The 17,711-nt window shown below is 40.4% G+C and overlaps 3 protein-coding genes across 6 annotated transcripts; all 3 read left to right on the forward strand.

The window, feature by feature from the left end:
- Positions 1 to 243: 243 nt before the first annotated feature.
- On the forward strand, positions 244 to 7,470 carry il6r (interleukin 6 receptor). Of its 3 annotated transcripts, none has more exons than XR_003671915.1 (11): positions 244 to 499; positions 1,446 to 2,042; positions 2,557 to 2,680; positions 2,831 to 3,009; positions 3,084 to 3,253; positions 3,350 to 3,494; positions 4,456 to 4,493; positions 4,575 to 4,629; positions 4,884 to 4,986; positions 5,467 to 6,919; positions 6,960 to 7,470. XR_003671915.1 is itself a non-coding variant. In XM_028425855.1 (10 exons), the coding sequence occupies exons 1-10, from the start codon at positions 418 to 420 to the stop codon at positions 5,705 to 5,707; spliced, it is 1,734 nt and encodes a 577-aa protein (XP_028281656.1). In that variant the 5' UTR covers positions 244 to 417; the 3' UTR covers positions 5,708 to 7,470. The 3 variants fall into 3 exon arrangements, 1 of the variants encoding a protein (XP_028281656.1); XR_003671914.1 differs by having other exon boundaries at positions 5,467 to 6,476; positions 6,563 to 7,470; XM_028425855.1 differs by having other exon boundaries at positions 5,467 to 7,470.
- On the forward strand, positions 6,509 to 8,707 carry riiad1 (regulatory subunit of type II PKA R-subunit domain containing 1). Its single transcript, XM_028425856.1, has 4 exons — positions 6,509 to 6,650; positions 6,743 to 6,819; positions 7,782 to 7,828; positions 8,038 to 8,707. The coding sequence occupies exons 1-4, from the start codon at positions 6,570 to 6,572 to the stop codon at positions 8,106 to 8,108; spliced, it is 276 nt and encodes a 91-aa protein (XP_028281657.1). The 5' UTR covers positions 6,509 to 6,569; the 3' UTR covers positions 8,109 to 8,707.
- Positions 8,708 to 8,954: 247 nt separating this feature from the next.
- otoa (otoancorin) lies at positions 8,955 to 17,693 on the forward strand. Of its 2 annotated transcripts, none has more exons than XM_028425739.1 (29): positions 8,955 to 9,077; positions 9,797 to 9,871; positions 9,994 to 10,055; positions 10,814 to 10,835; positions 11,024 to 11,072; positions 11,192 to 11,327; positions 11,402 to 11,464; positions 11,560 to 11,753; positions 11,838 to 11,971; positions 12,429 to 12,547; positions 12,632 to 12,771; positions 12,937 to 13,045; positions 13,147 to 13,362; positions 13,438 to 13,605; positions 13,700 to 13,840; positions 13,959 to 14,008; positions 14,325 to 14,445; positions 14,533 to 14,651; positions 14,727 to 14,880; positions 14,959 to 15,152; positions 15,234 to 15,324; positions 15,407 to 15,524; positions 15,606 to 15,787; positions 15,972 to 16,121; positions 16,199 to 16,341; positions 16,468 to 16,604; positions 16,684 to 16,781; positions 17,018 to 17,177; positions 17,306 to 17,693. In XM_028425739.1, the coding sequence occupies exons 2-29, from the start codon at positions 9,820 to 9,822 to the stop codon at positions 17,386 to 17,388; spliced, it is 3,405 nt and encodes a 1,134-aa protein (XP_028281540.1). In that variant the 5' UTR covers positions 8,955 to 9,077; positions 9,797 to 9,819; the 3' UTR covers positions 17,389 to 17,693. The 2 variants fall into 2 exon arrangements, with proteins under 2 accessions (XP_028281540.1, XP_028281541.1); XM_028425740.1 differs by having other exon boundaries at positions 9,800 to 9,871.
- The last annotated feature ends 18 nt before the right edge of the window (positions 17,694 to 17,711 follow it).

Raw genomic sequence — 17,711 nt, forward strand, 5'->3', positions numbered from 1 at the left:
TCATATTTATGTAAAAATATAAGATATTCTACTGGGTTCATGTAACACAAACAGCATTAACAAAAGAAAAAACAGATAACAGCACAGGATTAAATGCACATGTGGAGGACATTTTTCCATAATTAATATTATAATAGCAGGCCTATACTGAGCGTTCTTGGGGGTTTTTATTGTGAGGAGGATTTCCTCTGTGTAACGGCGCTGAACAAGGGGAAGAGCTCTGGGATTTCACAATAACGGGTGTTACTGCTGCAGCAGAGGAACTCTTTAACTCTCCTCTCTGTCACGGAGACCCATCAGTTGTTCATCCGGTTTTTTACGGCGTAAGAAAGAAGTCCGATGGGAGTCAACAAAGTGAAGTTGATGTCGTAGACTTAAGTGTCTGGACTCGATGATAGAAGCTGCATCATCAAAAAAATGTGGCTTCTTACCTTCTTGCTGTGCTTTGTTTGCGTCCCGACCATCTGCAGCATTTTTGACGGGACCTGTCCCAGAAAAGGTAAACGTCACTACTCATGTGTCACTGTGTGAGAAACTATAAGTGAGGTTTATTCAATATAAACAATGAGCTAGAGATTTTTTAAAATCATCCAAATGAAGTTAATTACACAGAAAATTAAAGAGAACAGTTCTTTGATTATGTCAGCACTTGAAACGATATGAAGTCAGCTCAAAAGGTTTCAAGTTAGAAGTTCAAAATAAAGAGTTAATTTTTATCCACTTGACGCTTGTTGACGCTCTGTTTCTTTCGCTTTTATAATCACGCAGATCATTCAGACTATAAAGTAAAGAGAACAATGCTTTGATTCGGTGCATTGGTATTTATGTCTGTTTAGTCAGTCCTTTAAGCAAAAGTGAAAGCAATTGCTGTCATTGTTTGCTAAGCTGGAACTGATCTGCACATTTGTAATAATGTAATAATCTGGATGCATAAATAAGGCTGAGGGTCAGAGATAAAATATGAATAGTTGATTTTTCAATGAACTATCCCTTTAAAAATTGAAATGAAAATAATGAATGATTAAAATTTTTAATTCCATCTGTGTTTTTGATGTTGATGTTTTTGGGGGAGAGAACAGGATGGAGTTAGAAATAAGCATAGTTGATGGTTATCACATTCAGCCAGTCAAATCCAGACCAATAAACAAATCATCTCATCTTTAATGATCTGTGTGAGATCTGAGCAGAATGAGACAATCAGAAAGAATAGGAGTATGTCAGAAATGCAAACAAGAAAGACATGTGGACAAAAAGAAAACCATGACAGATACATTAAAAGAGGAAGTTCAAAAGAAGCTGGTTATTCTGGTTATGCAACATTGCGTCCTCTCTGTGCCATGAGACCAACAATCAAAGCAAATTGAGTCATACAGTATTACGGGAATAAAGAAGTCATTCACATGGACAAAGTTCACACTGTATCAACTCTATGTGTTTCTGTGCAGAGCCTCCTCCTGGTGTGTTGGTTGTGCGTCCGGGCATTACCTTGTTACTGACCTGCAGTGGTCACATAGAGGTAGATGGAGTAAAGGTCAGCTTGACCAAAATCAATCCAAGAAGCAACAAAAGTGAGCGTTCTGCACAGCTGACAACAACCACCGAAAAAATTAGCTCTGCAGCTTCAGCTAAATGTGATTCAATGAAGAGCAATGAGAGTGACGTATCCCACTCACAACAGACTGAGGCAGGAGTCAGCTCTGCACCAGGACACACAGCTTCTCCTCACATCCTGCAGCCGTCGAGTGCAAGCACACCGCTGGAGAGCAATTCCAACAGGGAGGGTGGTTATGATGGTGATGAGGAGGAGAAGGAGGAGGAAGAGTCGGACGAAGGGAGCAGGGTGACAAGAGGCATAAAAACAAGGCCTGTGTGGATGTGGAACAGGAGCACGGTAGGGAAAGGAGACAGAGACTGGGGAAACATCACATTTAGGAGCAGTGGGACCGTTCTGACTCTGGCCTCAGTGAGACTGACAGACTCTGGGAAATTCACATGTCACCACAGAGGGAAAGAAAAGTTTGCTGTAAAAGTCATTGTTGCAGGTAAGTTACATACGATACGATAATCCTGTATTGATTATCCTTTATTCGAGTAAATTCTCAAGCAGCCAGTTAATTATTAGTATCATCATTAATACCAATGTTGATGGATAATCAACATTTCTCTGTTTTCTCTGATAGTACCGTAAGTTAAATATGTCTGAGGTTTTGAGTTTGTAATCTGCAAAACATCAAAAGATGTTTATCTGAAATAATTGATTAATTGGGGGGGGGGGGGGCTGAATGTACATTGGACAGGTCAACTGTCTATCACAAGACAAACACACCAAGTACCCACGCAGGCAAAGAGGGAAGCCAGATGACAAGAATCTAGTGCTCTATAATGTCACAATAAAACCACAAGCACTTGTTCAGGAGGACAGACATGTGGGTTCAACTGCAGCAAAATGACTGACCTGTGTTTATATAAAGGAGGAACGGAATATACACCACAAAACCAAACATAAAGCTAATAATAGTAGTGAGCAGTGCATGTCTTTGTTATGTTCTGCTGCAGATCCTCCTGAGAGTCCCTCTCTGTTCTGCTACAAAAAGTCACCAAGAGGTAAAATTCGCTGTGAGTGGTCGGCTCAGAGGCCCTTCATTAAACCACCTAACTGCTCCCTCTTACTGAGTAAAAGGTAAGGACACACTCTGTTAACACTGAAATATTTGTGTTAGTGTCATGCATTAGTAATGATAGCACATGTATTGTGTGAGGTCATGTCACACAGCATGTCTCTGTGTGTTTGTTCCTTCGTTGTGTGATTGTTTTCTTCTCTTCTTCTCAGCCTGTCAGAAAAATCTCGTCATCTACCGTGCTCATACTCCTCTCAGCGGTCCCGCTGCTGGTGTGCTCTTGACTACAATGAGGATGAGCAGAGAATTCTTCACATGGTCTACCTGTGTGTGACGAGCATCACAGGCAATGCCACCAGCTCCCTTCTGTACTTTACACCTCTGAGCATTTGTGAGTGACCGTCCGTTAGAGTGATGTGAAGCAGTATGAAGCTGTGCTCACAGTGATTCCTCTTGTTTCTTCAGTAAGGCCGGACCCTCCGTCAGATGTGTCCATCAGACAGGTGGAAGGCCATGAAACAAGGATACAGGTCACCTGGAATTTACCATCAACCTGGAAGCTGAATGACAGAGACTTTGCGCTCATCTATGAGGTCAAATACCGACCTTCCATGTCCTCTGTTAATAATGACCAGGTACAGTACACAGGACTTTTACTCAGTATTCAACTGAAATGATCAAACCCTCTGCTGTTGTTTAAGTTCATTGTTTCTCTGTGTGTGTCGACACAGGTGAGATCAATTGATGTCGGGCACTCCTACACCATCATGGACACAATACCTGGTGTTGAGTACATAATACAGCTTAGAGCCAAGGACGAATTTGAAGGTCACTGGAGTGACTGGTCTGCCCCTGTCTATGCCAGGAGTTGGACAGGTAACACATTTCTATTGACAAAATCTAATAGTTTCAGACGTGGGAATAACACCTCAGAATAACATGGACAATCTAAGCACATATGGAATTATTTAGTCAGTCCAAATGTATTTAATAAAACCAGAATATGGTTTATTTTACATTCTTGATGACAGCTTTGCATGCTCTTCTCTCAGTCATCTCCATGAGGTAGTCACCTGAAATGGTTTTTGAGTAACAGGCTTGGATAGTCATGACTTAATCTGTAGAATTTCATGCCTTCTTAATGTGTAGACACCATCAGCTGTGTAGTATTGATGCACAGGCTATATGTAACTGACTCAGAGAATGCTGCCAAAAGTAAGCAAAGCAAAACATGGCTACTTTAAAAAATGTCAAATCTAAAACGTACTTTTGTTTACCAATTGTTTACTATATAATAATATACGTGTACCTTCACAGTTGGAATGTCTTCAGTATTTATCAGCAACATAGAAAATAATAAAAAATAAAAAAGACTTGAGATCAGAAAAAAACAAACACTAATAAAAAAGGTGTTTAAAAAACGTTTTTTTACCGGTAGTCATGAACTGTCTGTTTTAAAAGAAAGTGAAACCTCTTTGAGGTTATTTATTTCTAGAGGTGTGAAGTAGGTTAAATGCTGCCATTTTTTTAAGATTAGAGAAAGGTGGGATAGCCCTGTCACCTGTCATTATGCTAAACTTAGCTAGCTGTCTTCACATCGGACGACATTACAGGGGTAATCTGAAGAAGGTACATGGTCATAATAATCCAAGTGTTCCATTGATCCTTTTAAGGAAGTCTTAGTGTACAGTCATTCTAACTTCCCCATGTCTCCTGTATCTGAGACGAGAAAAAGAAAAAGAAATTCTTCTGCTTCATTTTAAAATATTCATGATAACTTAAGAAACCCTTTAGTTGTTTTGACCCTTTAGATCTATCTTTTCATTTCTCTTCACAGCTCCAGTCACATTGTTTGATGATTCGACAGCCACAGTGGTAAGACTCTGAACTGTCAGTCAAATGTGTTATTTTTTCACTCACTTAATTTATTTTCATGCTTTTTCTCATGATTAACAGTTTGAATTACCTGACCCAGAGGACTCCGGCTCTGGTGCAGATGATGAACCTGCTGGTAGGTAACACAAAAAAAGTGATGATTAATTTTATGAGAGTGACTGTAGAAGACAGACAGACCAAAAAAAGGTTGTTAGTGTTGAAATTCCCCTCTGCCCCACTGGGTTTCAACAGGAAACCATGTCATCATAATAACTCAGGCTCAACAACGAAACAAGCCACAGGAGACACGGTTCCTCACACTTACATGAATCTACACCCAAACACATATTACAGAGAATCCTTCACAGTCTTCTCTTCTTTTTGCCACAGGTATTGTACCGTACTCTGAAGGAGAGCTGCCACATCATATCATCTGGGTCTCTGGTGTGTTTGTTGTCCTCTTCTCAGTCATTTTGGCTGCATTCATTTTCAGGTAGGTCTTACACCATCAAAGACAGAAAGGGCCAATATAACCCTCCTGGCTACCTAAACAGGATTTTTACAACATGGACAAAAACACAGTCATGCATGCAAAAATCTGCAAATCGATGTCCAAAGGGGATAGATCCATGCATCTAACTAATCTTTCATGTCCAAAGTCCCCTCAAGAAAACTACTTGACATATGAGTGATTTTAGCCAGCAGGGATTACATCGTGGTAGATTACCTTATCTGACATAGTTGATCATGTTCAGACAGTTCACTGAGCACTGGGAGGGAGGCCACCAGAGGAAGGAGCTCCTCAGAGGAATAAACACTGAGCTTTAAAAGTTTCATTTGTGCATCTACTTGAATAAAAGAGTAATACAATTTGTGTCAGAACCAAAATTTGATTTATTATCTAACACAATATTACAGTCCCATATTTATTCAATCACAAAAAATATAATGTGCTTTTTTTTTTTTTGTTTAGACACAAGAACAAACCACGCAGTCACAGTGTCAGCTCCTTGAGTGGTGACCTGCCTCCAACCTCTGCCCCAGCAACCCCAGAAGTGCAGGCTCTGGTGACCTTTGATCCTTTGTGTTACAAAGAACGCCCACTCACTGATGCAGAAGAAGAGGAAGAACATGAGGAAGAACAGACACTGAAGGACAGGATGGAAGCCACACACTTCGATAACACAAGTTACTTCTTTCTGCATAGGGAGTGAGGATACGGCGAGGAAAAGAGAACATGTTGTTCTGCTGGAGTGGTTTTCACTCAAGACACAGACAAGATGAAACGTGACATCTCCAATGTACATGAGTAGGAAACAAACTCAGGACCACTTGTATAGTCTGTACCTATCTATCTCATGACTAAGCTATCTTAAAGACTTTTGTATTTTCTAACACCAGCATTTTATTTTCTTTACCCTATGCTAATTTAAAATGTGTTATTTAAACTCCAGGCAGGCCTAAAGGCCAGCAGCTCATATTCATGTGTATATATTGTGTTTTAACATTTATCAAATACCTCACTCACACCTTGCTGCCATCAAAAGTATGTCCACATGTTTCCTGTGTTTTACATTAGACGTCCTGTTGTGTGTTGGTGGGTCCCTGTCATAAAAGAGTTTTTTTTTATTCCCTGAAAAACTCAGAGAAGAACAGAGAGTTAAAGTGATATAACAGGCACGCTAGACTTAGCTGTACAGTTATTTTTTTATACGAGTGGGAATTAGAATAGATAATAGATTTAAATATTGTTGTAAAAATACAAAAAAGTTGTACTTTAGAAAAAGCATAAAGACCTTCTAATGTTATGAATTTATGTCATTATTTTGCTTTTGTTAAATGTTAATTTAGTTTATTTACGAACTCCCTTATTGTTTTCTCTGCTCTGCTGCCACCTGGCGGGCGCTGCCATTTACTGTATATATGTATATGGTTTCCATAGCAACAGTTGTAGTGCGACCCCAGCTGCAGTGTCAGTAACAGGTGACCGTTTCTGTTTCATATGTTTACTGGATGTAGATATATACTAAATCCTCACAGCACTATTAATGAGCCTTGTGTTGTTGTAGAGAAATAATGGCTGGAAAGGGCGGTTTAACGGAACTAGACGTGGGTGTGTTGAGTGCTGAGCAGCAAGAGAAACTGCGACAGTTTAAGGTAATGTCCGCCGACAAGCTAACCACGTTAGCTAGCATGACAGCTGCTGTTTGGCTGCTGTGTTCTGATGTGCGTTTTGCTCTGACTCTCAGATTAAGACAAGAATCGACAACGAGAAATATCTGAGGTCTCACCCAGAAGTAGAAGTACTGATAGGGGATTTTCTAAGGTTTGTTTATTTTTTACTAGTTTTAAAGGAAAGTCAGCAAATTAAAGAGCTAACCGCGCTCGGTGTCCGCTCTTGTTGTTGTCACTCATTATTAGAAGAAGTTCCCTTTATTTGGATGGAAAATACTCAAACAAACAGAGCGTCTTGCTCCATTTCGCCTCTGTTTTGTGGTCATTTAGCAAATTGCTCTTACTTCCTGATCCGGCTCTTTGGCTGTGGAACTCTCTTTGCTTTCTGTGTCTGTCTCTCTCCCTGTCAGTCACTGCTCACGTAAACATGTAAACATGTGCACGCATCTACAGCATCCAGGTGGATGCTACATGTCCTGCAGTCCTGCATGCAGAAGTACCACAACAGAGGGGTACAGCATGCATTGCAGGCAGACAGGTTTTTTATTGGGGTGCTTAAGGGGCTGATGCATTGTAGGAATGTTGGCTGATAAGTTTAATTTTGAACATTGTTCCTTGTTTTAACTGCATGTGCAAATACCAACAGCTACCTTTGGCTTCACATTCAGTTGACAACCCATGAGTGTACAGTAGTGTAAAATATTTTTATATTCAAAAAATATAAAGATAGATGAATAAACTGATTACCCTGTATTTTTTATTTTATTTTATTTTACTTAAATAAATCCAACTAAAAAAACCACTTTGTGTAAAATAAATATTTGTGTGGGGTTTTGTGTGTGTATCAGACATTGTCTCCATCAGAAGTATGTGCTGTTTTAACGTAAATACTTCCCCGGCCTTCGTGCTGCTACTGAAAATAAACAAATGACAGCCTTAAAGGTTTGGTCAGGTGTAAATTTGATTGTAAAATTATTGATGTTTGTAGAATAGTGATGCAGGATTCTCTGTCTGGCTTATTGTCAAAATAGCCATGAAAATAGTCCTTGGAATATTTGTAATTGTGTAGATGTATTATTATTTGGATTCTTATTTCTTGTCCTCCTCTCACAGAGATGTGCTTGTCAAAAGGCCGCAGGACATCCGTGAGTTCGCTGCAGGTGAGTTTTGATCGTGTTTATGTTTGTGAATTTATGGTCACATTTTATGAATTACTTTTCAAAATGAGTGATTTTGCAGCTGATAGTTTAAAGAGAAGATGATACCAAACCAAGAACTGTTGAAAAATTCAATTAAATCCAAAATCTGTACTCACTCTCACACACAAGCACAATCGTACCCATTAACAAGTGTCACTGATGTTTTTCAGATCACTTCACCAACCCAAATCTACAAGCAAGTACTGCTTCCAAAATGAAGGAAAACAATGACATGGAGTGAAAGCACATCCGACACTGTCAAACATGTGTGAACTATGATACACAGCCTATGGGATGGACACAGGATGGCAGCATGTTTGTGTCAGGCCACAAATTTGATTGCTATCATGTTTATGCAGGAAGCCATCTACCAGAGATGGTAACAAGCTTTCCTAATAAGAATGATTAAATTTAATGAGAAGAGGATGTCCTGGGGGGGATTGCTGTGTGTTGTTTGTCACCTGATTGTGAAGAGGTACATCAAGAAGGCTTAATTGTGTTGCATGCACTCACTGTTGCCAAGTGGACATGCTGTGTCCACAGATCTACTTTAAACACCACGTTTCCAATGGTCTTATACAAATGTGATGCTGCTGCTGACGTTGCTGCCAGCTGTCTTTCAGGAGCTGTTATTTGCCTGCTTTTTCACGGAGAACATGAATAGAGCTTTTAGTGCGAGGTCCTTTGTTTTTTGTTTGTTTTGTAACTTAGATAATGTAGTAATGGGCTGCAGTTTGTGTACTTTATCAGCCCATCACCTTGTATTTGAAGCATGTTTGATGTGGGTAGTAATGATGACATTATGACTTCCACAAATAAACAAATCTGTTCTGCTCCTTAGTTTGTCGCATGCTGTTCTGTATCATCGACTTTATGACATGAGCAGCAGCTTTCCTGAGGATTTGCTAAAGTTTTTCTTAACAAATTTTCTTTGTGACATCAGAAGTCTTTGACCTGTCTGTCTTTTTCCACTGTCTCTCCATGTCTTCCTCTTCCTCCCTTTCCCCTCCCTCTCTAGAACACACACACACAGTGTTGTATTAATGCCGTGCACCTGCTTTGATTTAGTCAGACACAGGTAACCACCCTTTCAGTGAGATCAGATATGAAGTGAAGCCAGAGAAAGAGCACACGTATTCTCGCTTCGTCAACTTCCTGTTAATAATTTCACTTTTTTAAAAAAGAAAATCGACAAGGGAGAAAACATTCGGTAAGTAATAACAAATTTAAATAATCAGAAAGTTACTTTTTTCATTCTTTATCATATAGCAAAATTATTTCTGATGATATTGAAAGTTTAGAGATGTGTGTAGTTTGTATATTATGCTGAATTTTGGTGGTCGTTTATTTAACATGCCTAAATCATTCTTAGGAGTCATATAACTTGTCAAGACTTTACATAGTGAGCAAAACATTAAAGATTGAACTTTACAAGAAAACATTGAAGGTCCTAACAGTTCATGTTAAATTAGTCATTATTCTTATCATTGCATCATCATGGATGATCTGGAACTATTTCTGGAATTCATTGGACACATTTAAATGTCAAATTTATGGAAAGTAAACCAAATTCTAACCTTTAAATTCCTGCGAGAGGGAACTATGCAAAGTGCACTATAGAGAAGTAATGTAGGAAGAAGCAGACATTTTGTTGTTCCACAGTACTTCATGTACATTACCAAACCTGTTTATCACAGCATGTTATCCTCCAATGTCCACAGACCCTCCCATAGGATAGGTAACAAAGATGGTTTCTAGGATGGTTTAATTACAAGTCCTCAGAGGAGGAAGTGAGAGAAAAGTAAGAGGTCGCTCACATGGACACAGTTTCCATAACAACGACAAGACATATGACAGCATGCAAAGAATTTATACCTGTGTCACTAATCATGTATGTATTGATGTTAATATATGCTTTATGTAATCCAGCAGACAGAGGGGGCTTTTTAAACATGGCTCCAAAAGGAGGTTTCGTATTACTCATCATGGTCTTTGCAGCCCTGGGTAAGCAGCAAAACCACATGCGCCTGCTATTATTTGGTTAACTGTTTATTGTCTTGTGGACATGCACATTGCTAATGTGTTATCTCAGCTTATTCATATTCCTTACCACTGTGTCCACCCAGCTAAACCTCTAGATGCAATGGCTGGAATGAATGATGACTACAAGGACACTGCCAAAAAACTGGTGAGTAATTAAAGGTCGCGACCCAGGGCCGGCCCAAGCCTTTATGGGGCCCTAAGCAAACACTATCATATCAAACACTATCACTATCATTACCATACCATCTTGTTTGTGTTAATCAATGTTATTTTTTTAAATGGATGGATTTCTGGTGCTCTTGGGGGCCCTAATTTGTACTCATATAATGATAACATAATTGTAGTTATTCTGGGCTCAATATAGGTGGCTACAGTTTTTCAATCACAATATTTGTGTAATGATAAGTAAGTTAATGGGTGCCGTCACTCATAGGAATAAAATTTCATTCAATAGTGGAAATTGCACTGCAAATCAAACCCTGCTGTTTTATTCTTAGAGAGGACAGATGATCTGAAACTGGTAAACATATTGTGTGGTGCTTCTGATTGATTTGATTTGTGTTCTTTTAATATAAATGCAGTTTGATGTCCAACAATAATTTATTATTTTGGGTTTAAAATTGAGTTTGCAATAAAAGAAAAGTTAGTATCATTGTAATGTTTAAATTATCACATTAAAGAGGATTTGAGTCACAGGCTGATTTACAGCTGTTTTACATTTTAATAATTGGTCTGGAATATAAAACAGATGGTGTTGTCAGTCTGCTCTAGAGCTTTTTGTTTCCATATTTTTTTAACAAACTTCACATTAATCTTTAGTACAATTTTTTTCTTCTGACCTCATAGAGGAGACATAACTAAATGCCTCACCTTAAGATAAGTAATCTCTCTTTTTTTCATCAGATGATGAAGTGCAAGAATAAGGGTGAGCTAACACACAATATATGTTTGTGTACAGGAATATTGTATTTGCATGCATTTGCAATTTAAAAGGTCAGATTGTGAACTTGAACATAACTAATCCACTTTACAAATTGTAATCCCAGTGCTGAGTATTCAAATGTGAGAGCACATGTAAACATGCATGGTAAATACTTGTCCTGGTTCTTACAGGATACCCGATGCCTCCCATGATGCTGATGAAAAATGTCTTCAACAACAGGTAATTTTCTGTGAGACTCTGCTTGAGGTGAAGCTAGCTGTGGTCCATCCGTCTCTTTTAAACCAGCGTGATGCTGATATGTGCGCATTTTCTCTGGCTCTCATTGTTTTTCTTCCTAGTGACCTGCCAATGGAGGACAGAAACACAGGCCAATCCAACACCCTCATATCAACTTTCCTCAATGTCCTGAATTCAGTCACTCAAGACAGAAAGAAAGGCTCCAACAGCCCACTCCCCATGGATGCTCTGGACATGGTGTGCATACATACACTCACCGCATTTGCTGCACATCACTTGACTTCACAGCTGTGTCTTTTCTCTCCTGTTAGACAAACAACATGTGGAATTGCAGCAATCTTCCAGCCATCGTCAAGCTAATGCAAAACTCCTCTGTCAGTACACCAGTGACAAAATACTTGATCAAATCCCTGATTGATTTAATGCTGCTCTCTGACTCATATCTACCATCTTGTCTTATTTCCTGCAGGAGTCATCTACATGCTACATGAAAGCCTTTGTGGCCCCTCTCTGCTGGATGACTTTGACAGGACAGAGTGAGAACAGCTTTGACTCAAACGACTATGACACGCTGCTGTCGGCTGCCAAGCCTGTGGTGCAGGACATGCCCTCTCAGAGAATGACCCTTCCTCCTAAAGTGTTGGGCCAAAATGTAAAAAAGATGTAAGTTTATTTCTGTGCAGGTACTTTTTCCACTTCATTCATAGCTGCTTTTCTTAGAACTATAAATCTTCTGCTGGCTTCTAGGATGACTATGCTGCAGGAAGTGTATGATCCAATGTCTGAAAGCCAGAAGAGTCAGGTGGTAAACTGGGCTAAAGAGCAGATCAGCCAGAACTACCACAACTGTACAATGAAGCCATCATCGGACTCAACATCAAGTAAGAAGTTAAAACTCTCTTATGTTGTTAAATGTCATTACACTACTGACTTCTCCAATTTAGACAGAACTACTCAGAATTACTGGTCTCGATAGCGTTTGTTAACTAAATGTCACAGTATTGTTTAATGTTTAATTATTGCCTTTGAACATCTGCGGGCTTGGCCCACTGGTTTGTTATTATTATGATGAGTGAACAAACTGACAGAAACACTGCAAATGGGTCTGTGGCACACCTCGTAGCACACTCATTTGCATTGTGTTTGTGTGTATGCAAATACTGTACGTTTGCATGTTAAACCAGGAAACCATGCAAAACACAGGCCCTTTCACAGACAACTGAGTAAGAATCTGATGGTTGCACAGCAAACACCAACATCTAATACATAAACTCTTACAGGCCTGGTTGTTGTTGTCCCATTTAAAACACATCTGTTAATTAACTATTCATCGTGTAGCATCGATGGAACGCTGCAAACCTTCACTGAAATGGCTGGATGATGAGGCACTGGCAATGATGGGGCCTTACCTTTCCGGTTTAGAGCCAGCTGATGTTGATTCTTCTCCCAAAGAAAAGGTGCGGTGCTCTTTAATGAGGGATAAAAAGTATATGAATCTGTGAAAAGCAAATGTGAGAAGTTTTTTTTTCTTTCTCTTTTAGCTGTGTAAATTTTTCAACTCAACCCAGTTGAAATCTGCCATAAGTCAAGCAACAAGCATGAACCCCAGCCTGAGCAAGAAGTTTCTTCAAAGAATTCAGGAGTGTTTCAGTGGGCAGGAGTTCCCTAAGCATGTTGATAAGTGTGTATTCATGCATTTAAGTGTGTACATTTGTCCATTAATACTTTGGGGGGGACAGAACATGTCATATTCAAACAAAACCCATGGTCTCAATATCTTCTGTTGACTAAATGTCACAGTATTGTTGAGTGTGATTGTGGATTTTGTTGCCTTTGAACTCTGCAGGCTTGGCCCACTAGTTTGTTATTATTACGATGCTCCAGATTTAACTCCAGAGCTCAGCAGGAAACTCCTCTCTCAGCTAGAGGACTGTGACAACCCAGCAATCGCAAAGGTATTTTCTATGTGTACCAGTGTAGAGAAAAATCCAAAAGCATCATGAATGTCAGTAATGTGATGGTTATTCTTTTTCTCTTCATTCTTTCCTCACCCAAGCTGAAGAAGCACCTCGTCACCTCTATGATGTCAGGTTCCAGCAGTGCTCAGACATTACAGGACCTGGGAAGCAGTGTCACCTTATTGACCTCCGAGCAGTTATCTGCAGTTTCTGACACCAAACTCAAAGATGTTCTCAAACATGTGGGCACCAGCATCCAATGGAATAAAAGCCAGGTGCACACTGTGGTGAAGAAACTGCTGGGGGATAAGAAGGTGAGTCTGTAGTACCAAGGTCTTATCTCAGATGACTACTATCCCTTGCTTTATACACATTCTGCTTCCCCTTAGTGTGAGGTGTCAGGTGAAGAACTGATGTCCCTTCAGTCCGTTGCAGAAGGTTTGCCAAAATGTGTTTTCAAGCATGTAAAAGCAAATGAGATCCTGAACGACACAGCGGCCCTGAAGAACATCTCCAGTAGAATGAAGAAGTGGCAGTCAGTGGCCTTGCTGCAGGGGGTGAGATAGCAGAAAATATAAACTCATTAACTGAAACAGATGGTTGTGAAATAAAACAGTAACTTGTGCTGTTTGTTTCTAATTTTCCCTGTAGCTCGGTGAGGACCTGAACGCATCAGAGCTGGTGAGGAAGTTACCGGACACTTTGCTTCACAGGGTTTCTCTTAGCAAACTTGAAAGAGCAAACATCACTTCTTTGGACCAAGTGGAGAATAAAACATGGAGTCTGTCACAGGTAACATACCCGAGGATCTCCCCCAGGACATTGTATTGCACATTTTTGTCCTGCTTTAAAATGTCTTGTCACATGGATCATTTTTTACTCATCTTCTTCCTTGATGTCGTTTAATTAGGCAGCATACCTGGCAAAGCGGATGCAAAACCTAAAGATGCTTGACTACAGGTGAGGAGGACAGCTATTCTACCAGAAGTTAATTTTAATACAATAACGCAACTTTACAGTCATTAAGGATCATTCAACTTTCTGGTCCAAGCATCAGATTATAATTTACACTTTACATCATTGTAGTCTACAAAACACTTGCTTTTAAGTATATCTAATATGGCTCTATCTTATACAAATACAATTGAATTGAAGTAGTAAAATACGCCACAAAATGATTTTTCTGAAACACACAAGAAAACATCATTAAATTAAATTCATGCTTACTGCAAGTTATTTAAGGTATGTGCATGTCTTTCTTCATTGTCTGAGGCAGGAGGCTGCACTCCATCCTTCAGGGCCTAACCTGTAAAATGATTGACAACGTTTCTGACAGTGGAACACTGGACATGGCTCAGGCCCTTAGTGCATATCCACAGTGGCTCTCCAAAGTTCAGGTAAGTATTTACTCACACAAACATTTAGAAATAAATCATGTATACATTGCATAGAATGCAGCTACTGATAAATGAACTCTCTTCCAGGCAGGATGTGCTGCCCAAAAGCTTTTTGCAACTCTGGAGAAAGAGAGAGCTGACTACTTCAAAACCATCACTGAAGAGGAGCTGAATATGATTCCCACATTCTTACTGATTCACCTCCCGTAAGCAAACAATTCTTTGTTTAATTAAAACACACTATCATAAACTCTGAAATTGTTCCCTTTCATTCTTTCTAGGCCTTCAAAGGTAAAGGATCTGCCTGACTCCGTGTGTCCTGCCTTCCTTGACAAGATGGAAATGGCCAACCTGACTTTGTTGTCTGTCCGTTCGCTGTCCCGCCCTGCACTTGCTCAGAGGGCTCTGCTCTGCCTGCCAAATACACACCAAAATGTAGAGCTTCGATCATTCACATAGCACATTGGTCCATGCATTTAGCAGCAGCCTGAGATGTTTACTGTGAATTTACAGGGGGGTCATTTATCTGACCTGACCGCCAGAGATGTGTCCAGGCTTGGACCACTCCTTTGTGAGCTGCCACCCTCCCAACTGCTTCTCATGGCACCTGACGTCCTCAACTCCAGCCTCCAGGCCATGGCTTCCTGCCAGTACATTCCTCAGCCCCACAGAGCAGATCTAATTCAGCTGGTCAAAGAGACATTAGGGTAAGACATGCTCCCAGTAGACAGAAGAGTTGTACAGAGAGAGACAGAGAGCCCAATGTATTTGTTGTTGGTTGTCTGTAGGAATCCATCTGATTGGCCAGCTGAGACTGTGGAATCAATGGGTCCCCTCCTTCTTCTGGATGATGAGGCCGTATCCTCTTTGCCAAATGAAGTTAGTATCTATCCTTATTATCCCCAAATTCCTGATTACCCTGATCCATGCTCAATGCTTTACCTGTCTCTGTCTCCACAAGTCATGGATGAAGGATGTTTATTATTTCGTGACCTCTCGCTCGGCCCATGCTTCAGCAGCCCTCAATAAGAAATTCTTCAAGATCACCACCACATTAAATTCAGCACGTAGAAAGAGAGGTGAGGAGGAAGCAGTTTGCGTTAATTGTTTGTGATACTGTGCAAACTAAGTGTTCATTTCTGTTTCTGTGTGTCTCTCAGCCAGTAACATGGAGCCCACTCAGCAACGGATTGAAGAATTGGGGATGAAAAATGTCTACTGGACAGCAGCACAGCTGGACATGATGTCCACAGACACTTTCAAGGCTACAGTAGAAATACTTGGGGCGATCCCTGATTATAGTGCAGACCAGCTGGCTGTGCTCAGTAAAAAAGCAACCGAGGTACAGTGGAGGAATTGATCCTCGATCTGTTTATTCAGGCAGCAGATCGCTCAGCGATAGAGGAAAACGTTAATTTATTGTTTTCTCTCCTTAATTCAATTTGACAGTTTGACTCCAGTACCTTCTTTATTTTATCCCAGTTCCAGCTAACATGAGAAGTAAGTGTTAGTGTGTTTTTCTGCAGGCCTTTGGTCCAGTGTCACAGATGACTGAGAGCGATGTCATGAAGCTGGGATGTATAACTCAGGGCTTTGCCAACTCTGACCTGCAGCAGCTCCCCTTGTCTGTGGGCAGTCTGGAGGATATTGCACACTGTGGCTGGAAAGAATCACAGGTGATAGAAATAGTTTCACACATCAGCTCACCACTGTTACTGACTGCCTGTATTCATGAATTGACTGTTTTTAATAGCTTGAGCCAGCTTGGAACGGTATTTCTAAATACAACAACCTGACAGCAAAGGCGTTGGAGGCAGCAGAGATGGTAGCACTGAACCAGTTTATCTGTGGTCTAAGCCCCAATGAGGTCCAACAGCTCAACATAGACGCCTTCAGGTCTGTGCAGCACACTTAACTCGCTGTTCTCTGGCATTACCTTCAAAAAGATGTAGCCTCACAAAAAAACTCAACTAAAATAACACCTCCAGAGTGACAGTGTTGACATGTGTGTGTGTGTCACAGGGAGGCTGTGGGCTTAATGGATGGAATTCAGTGCTCCATCCAGACTGCGCAGCTGCTAAAAGGTCTTGCTGTGTCTGCCTTTGGAGCCCCCAGCACCTGGACTGAAGCAGTAGTGTCTGACTTGGACAACATCATTGGTATACCTTCCTGGGGGAGAAAGTTTTTTTTTGTCGCACCAACTTTTCAATAATACATTTTCATCTCTGTCTCCTTTAGCTGGGCTGAATGCCACTGAGTTGGCTTCTATGAATGCGGCAGTCTTTTCATTCCTCAGTGAGACTTGCATCCCACTCATTCCTCCACAAACCTTTGCTGCAAGTACCATTATCTTACCTTCTCTCTCCCATTGTCCTTTGGTTGAGCCAAACTTATAAAGGAACATTAAATAGTTAAAGTGACTGCTATGTTGCATAGCATTATTAGACGGGAACATAAGTGAATGATGAGGCCAGTTTTTTTGTTTGATTCCAAGTACATGAATCCATTACAGTTATGTGACTGTTGTGATCATTATGTGTAAATGTAGAATGCCTCATTAATTTCCCCCTAGGCACTCTCTGCTGCTCAGCTGGAGGCTCTCGGGCCTGACAACATCGCCATGGTGACTGATAAACAGCGAGCTGCACTGAGCAAGGATCAACTGGCTGCTCTTGAAAAAGCTGCAACTGGGTATCGTGGGTCAACCCCATCACAAAGCACTGCAGACTCTGGTAAAAATCACATAACATGCATAACGATTGCAAGAATGTTAGCAGTATGAAGGCTCCACAAGGGGGCACCAAAAATTATCATCTTTCCACACTTTTTCATTCTATCTACCTGTCACTATGCTGTCCAGGAGCTCCATCACTGAGTGTGGAGGGGATCACAGACTTCATGAAGCCTCTTCTCTTTCTCCTCATGGGGTTCCTCCTGCTGTGAGAACAGGCTCATCGCATCCATCTACAAAAACCTGCAAGGGCCGTAGCTGCAGTAACCACTTCCTGAGCTGTTGTCACTATAGAGCACTTGAGACACCATGTAACTCTTAACCTATCTTGCAAGATATATTTTGCATAGAGTGAATTTATGAATGTAGGAGTGTGACCTATTAAGATGCACAAAGAAAACTCTGTTTTACTTATTCTGTCATATATTTATAAGTAAAGTATATTTTAATAGAACGAAGAGGAATATTTAAGACTGAAGCCTTTTGTGTGGGTCTGCTGTCTGGTAATCTTACATGTACCGACAACATGCAGTGT

Source organism: Parambassis ranga, chromosome 16 (assembly GCF_900634625.1).
Source record: "Parambassis ranga chromosome 16, fParRan2.1, whole genome shotgun sequence".
Classification (NCBI taxonomy): Eukaryota; Metazoa; Chordata; class Actinopteri; family Ambassidae; genus Parambassis; species Parambassis ranga.

Bases quoted from the DNA above. Each gene is read 5' to 3' on its own strand.
- il6r (XM_028425855.1), top strand. From the start codon at position 418: ATGTGGCTTCTTACCTTCTTGCTGTGCTTTGTTTGCGTCCCGACCATC. The intron at 2,043-2,556 runs GTAAGTTACATA...GTTCTGCTGCAG, and splicing joins TGTAAAAGTCATTGTTGCAG to ATCCTCCTGAGAGTCCCTCT. The intron at 4,494-4,574 runs GTAAGACTCTGA...CATGATTAACAG, and splicing joins ATGATTCGACAGCCACAGTG to TTTGAATTACCTGACCCAGA.
- otoa (XM_028425739.1), top strand. From the start codon at position 9,820: ATGGCTCCAAAAGGAGGTTTCGTATTACTCATCATGGTCTTTGCAGCC. The intron at 13,046-13,146 runs GTATTTTCTATG...TCCTCACCCAAG, and splicing joins ACAACCCAGCAATCGCAAAG to CTGAAGAAGCACCTCGTCAC. The intron at 15,325-15,406 runs GTTAGTATCTAT...TGTCTCCACAAG, and splicing joins TATCCTCTTTGCCAAATGAA to TCATGGATGAAGGATGTTTA.
- riiad1 (XM_028425856.1), top strand. From the start codon at position 6,570: ATGGCTGGAAAGGGCGGTTTAACGGAACTAGACGTGGGTGTGTTGAGT. The intron at 6,820-7,781 runs GTTTGTTTATTT...CTCCTCTCACAG, and splicing joins CTGATAGGGGATTTTCTAAG to AGATGTGCTTGTCAAAAGGC. The intron at 7,829-8,037 runs GTGAGTTTTGAT...GATGTTTTTCAG, and splicing joins CATCCGTGAGTTCGCTGCAG to ATCACTTCACCAACCCAAAT.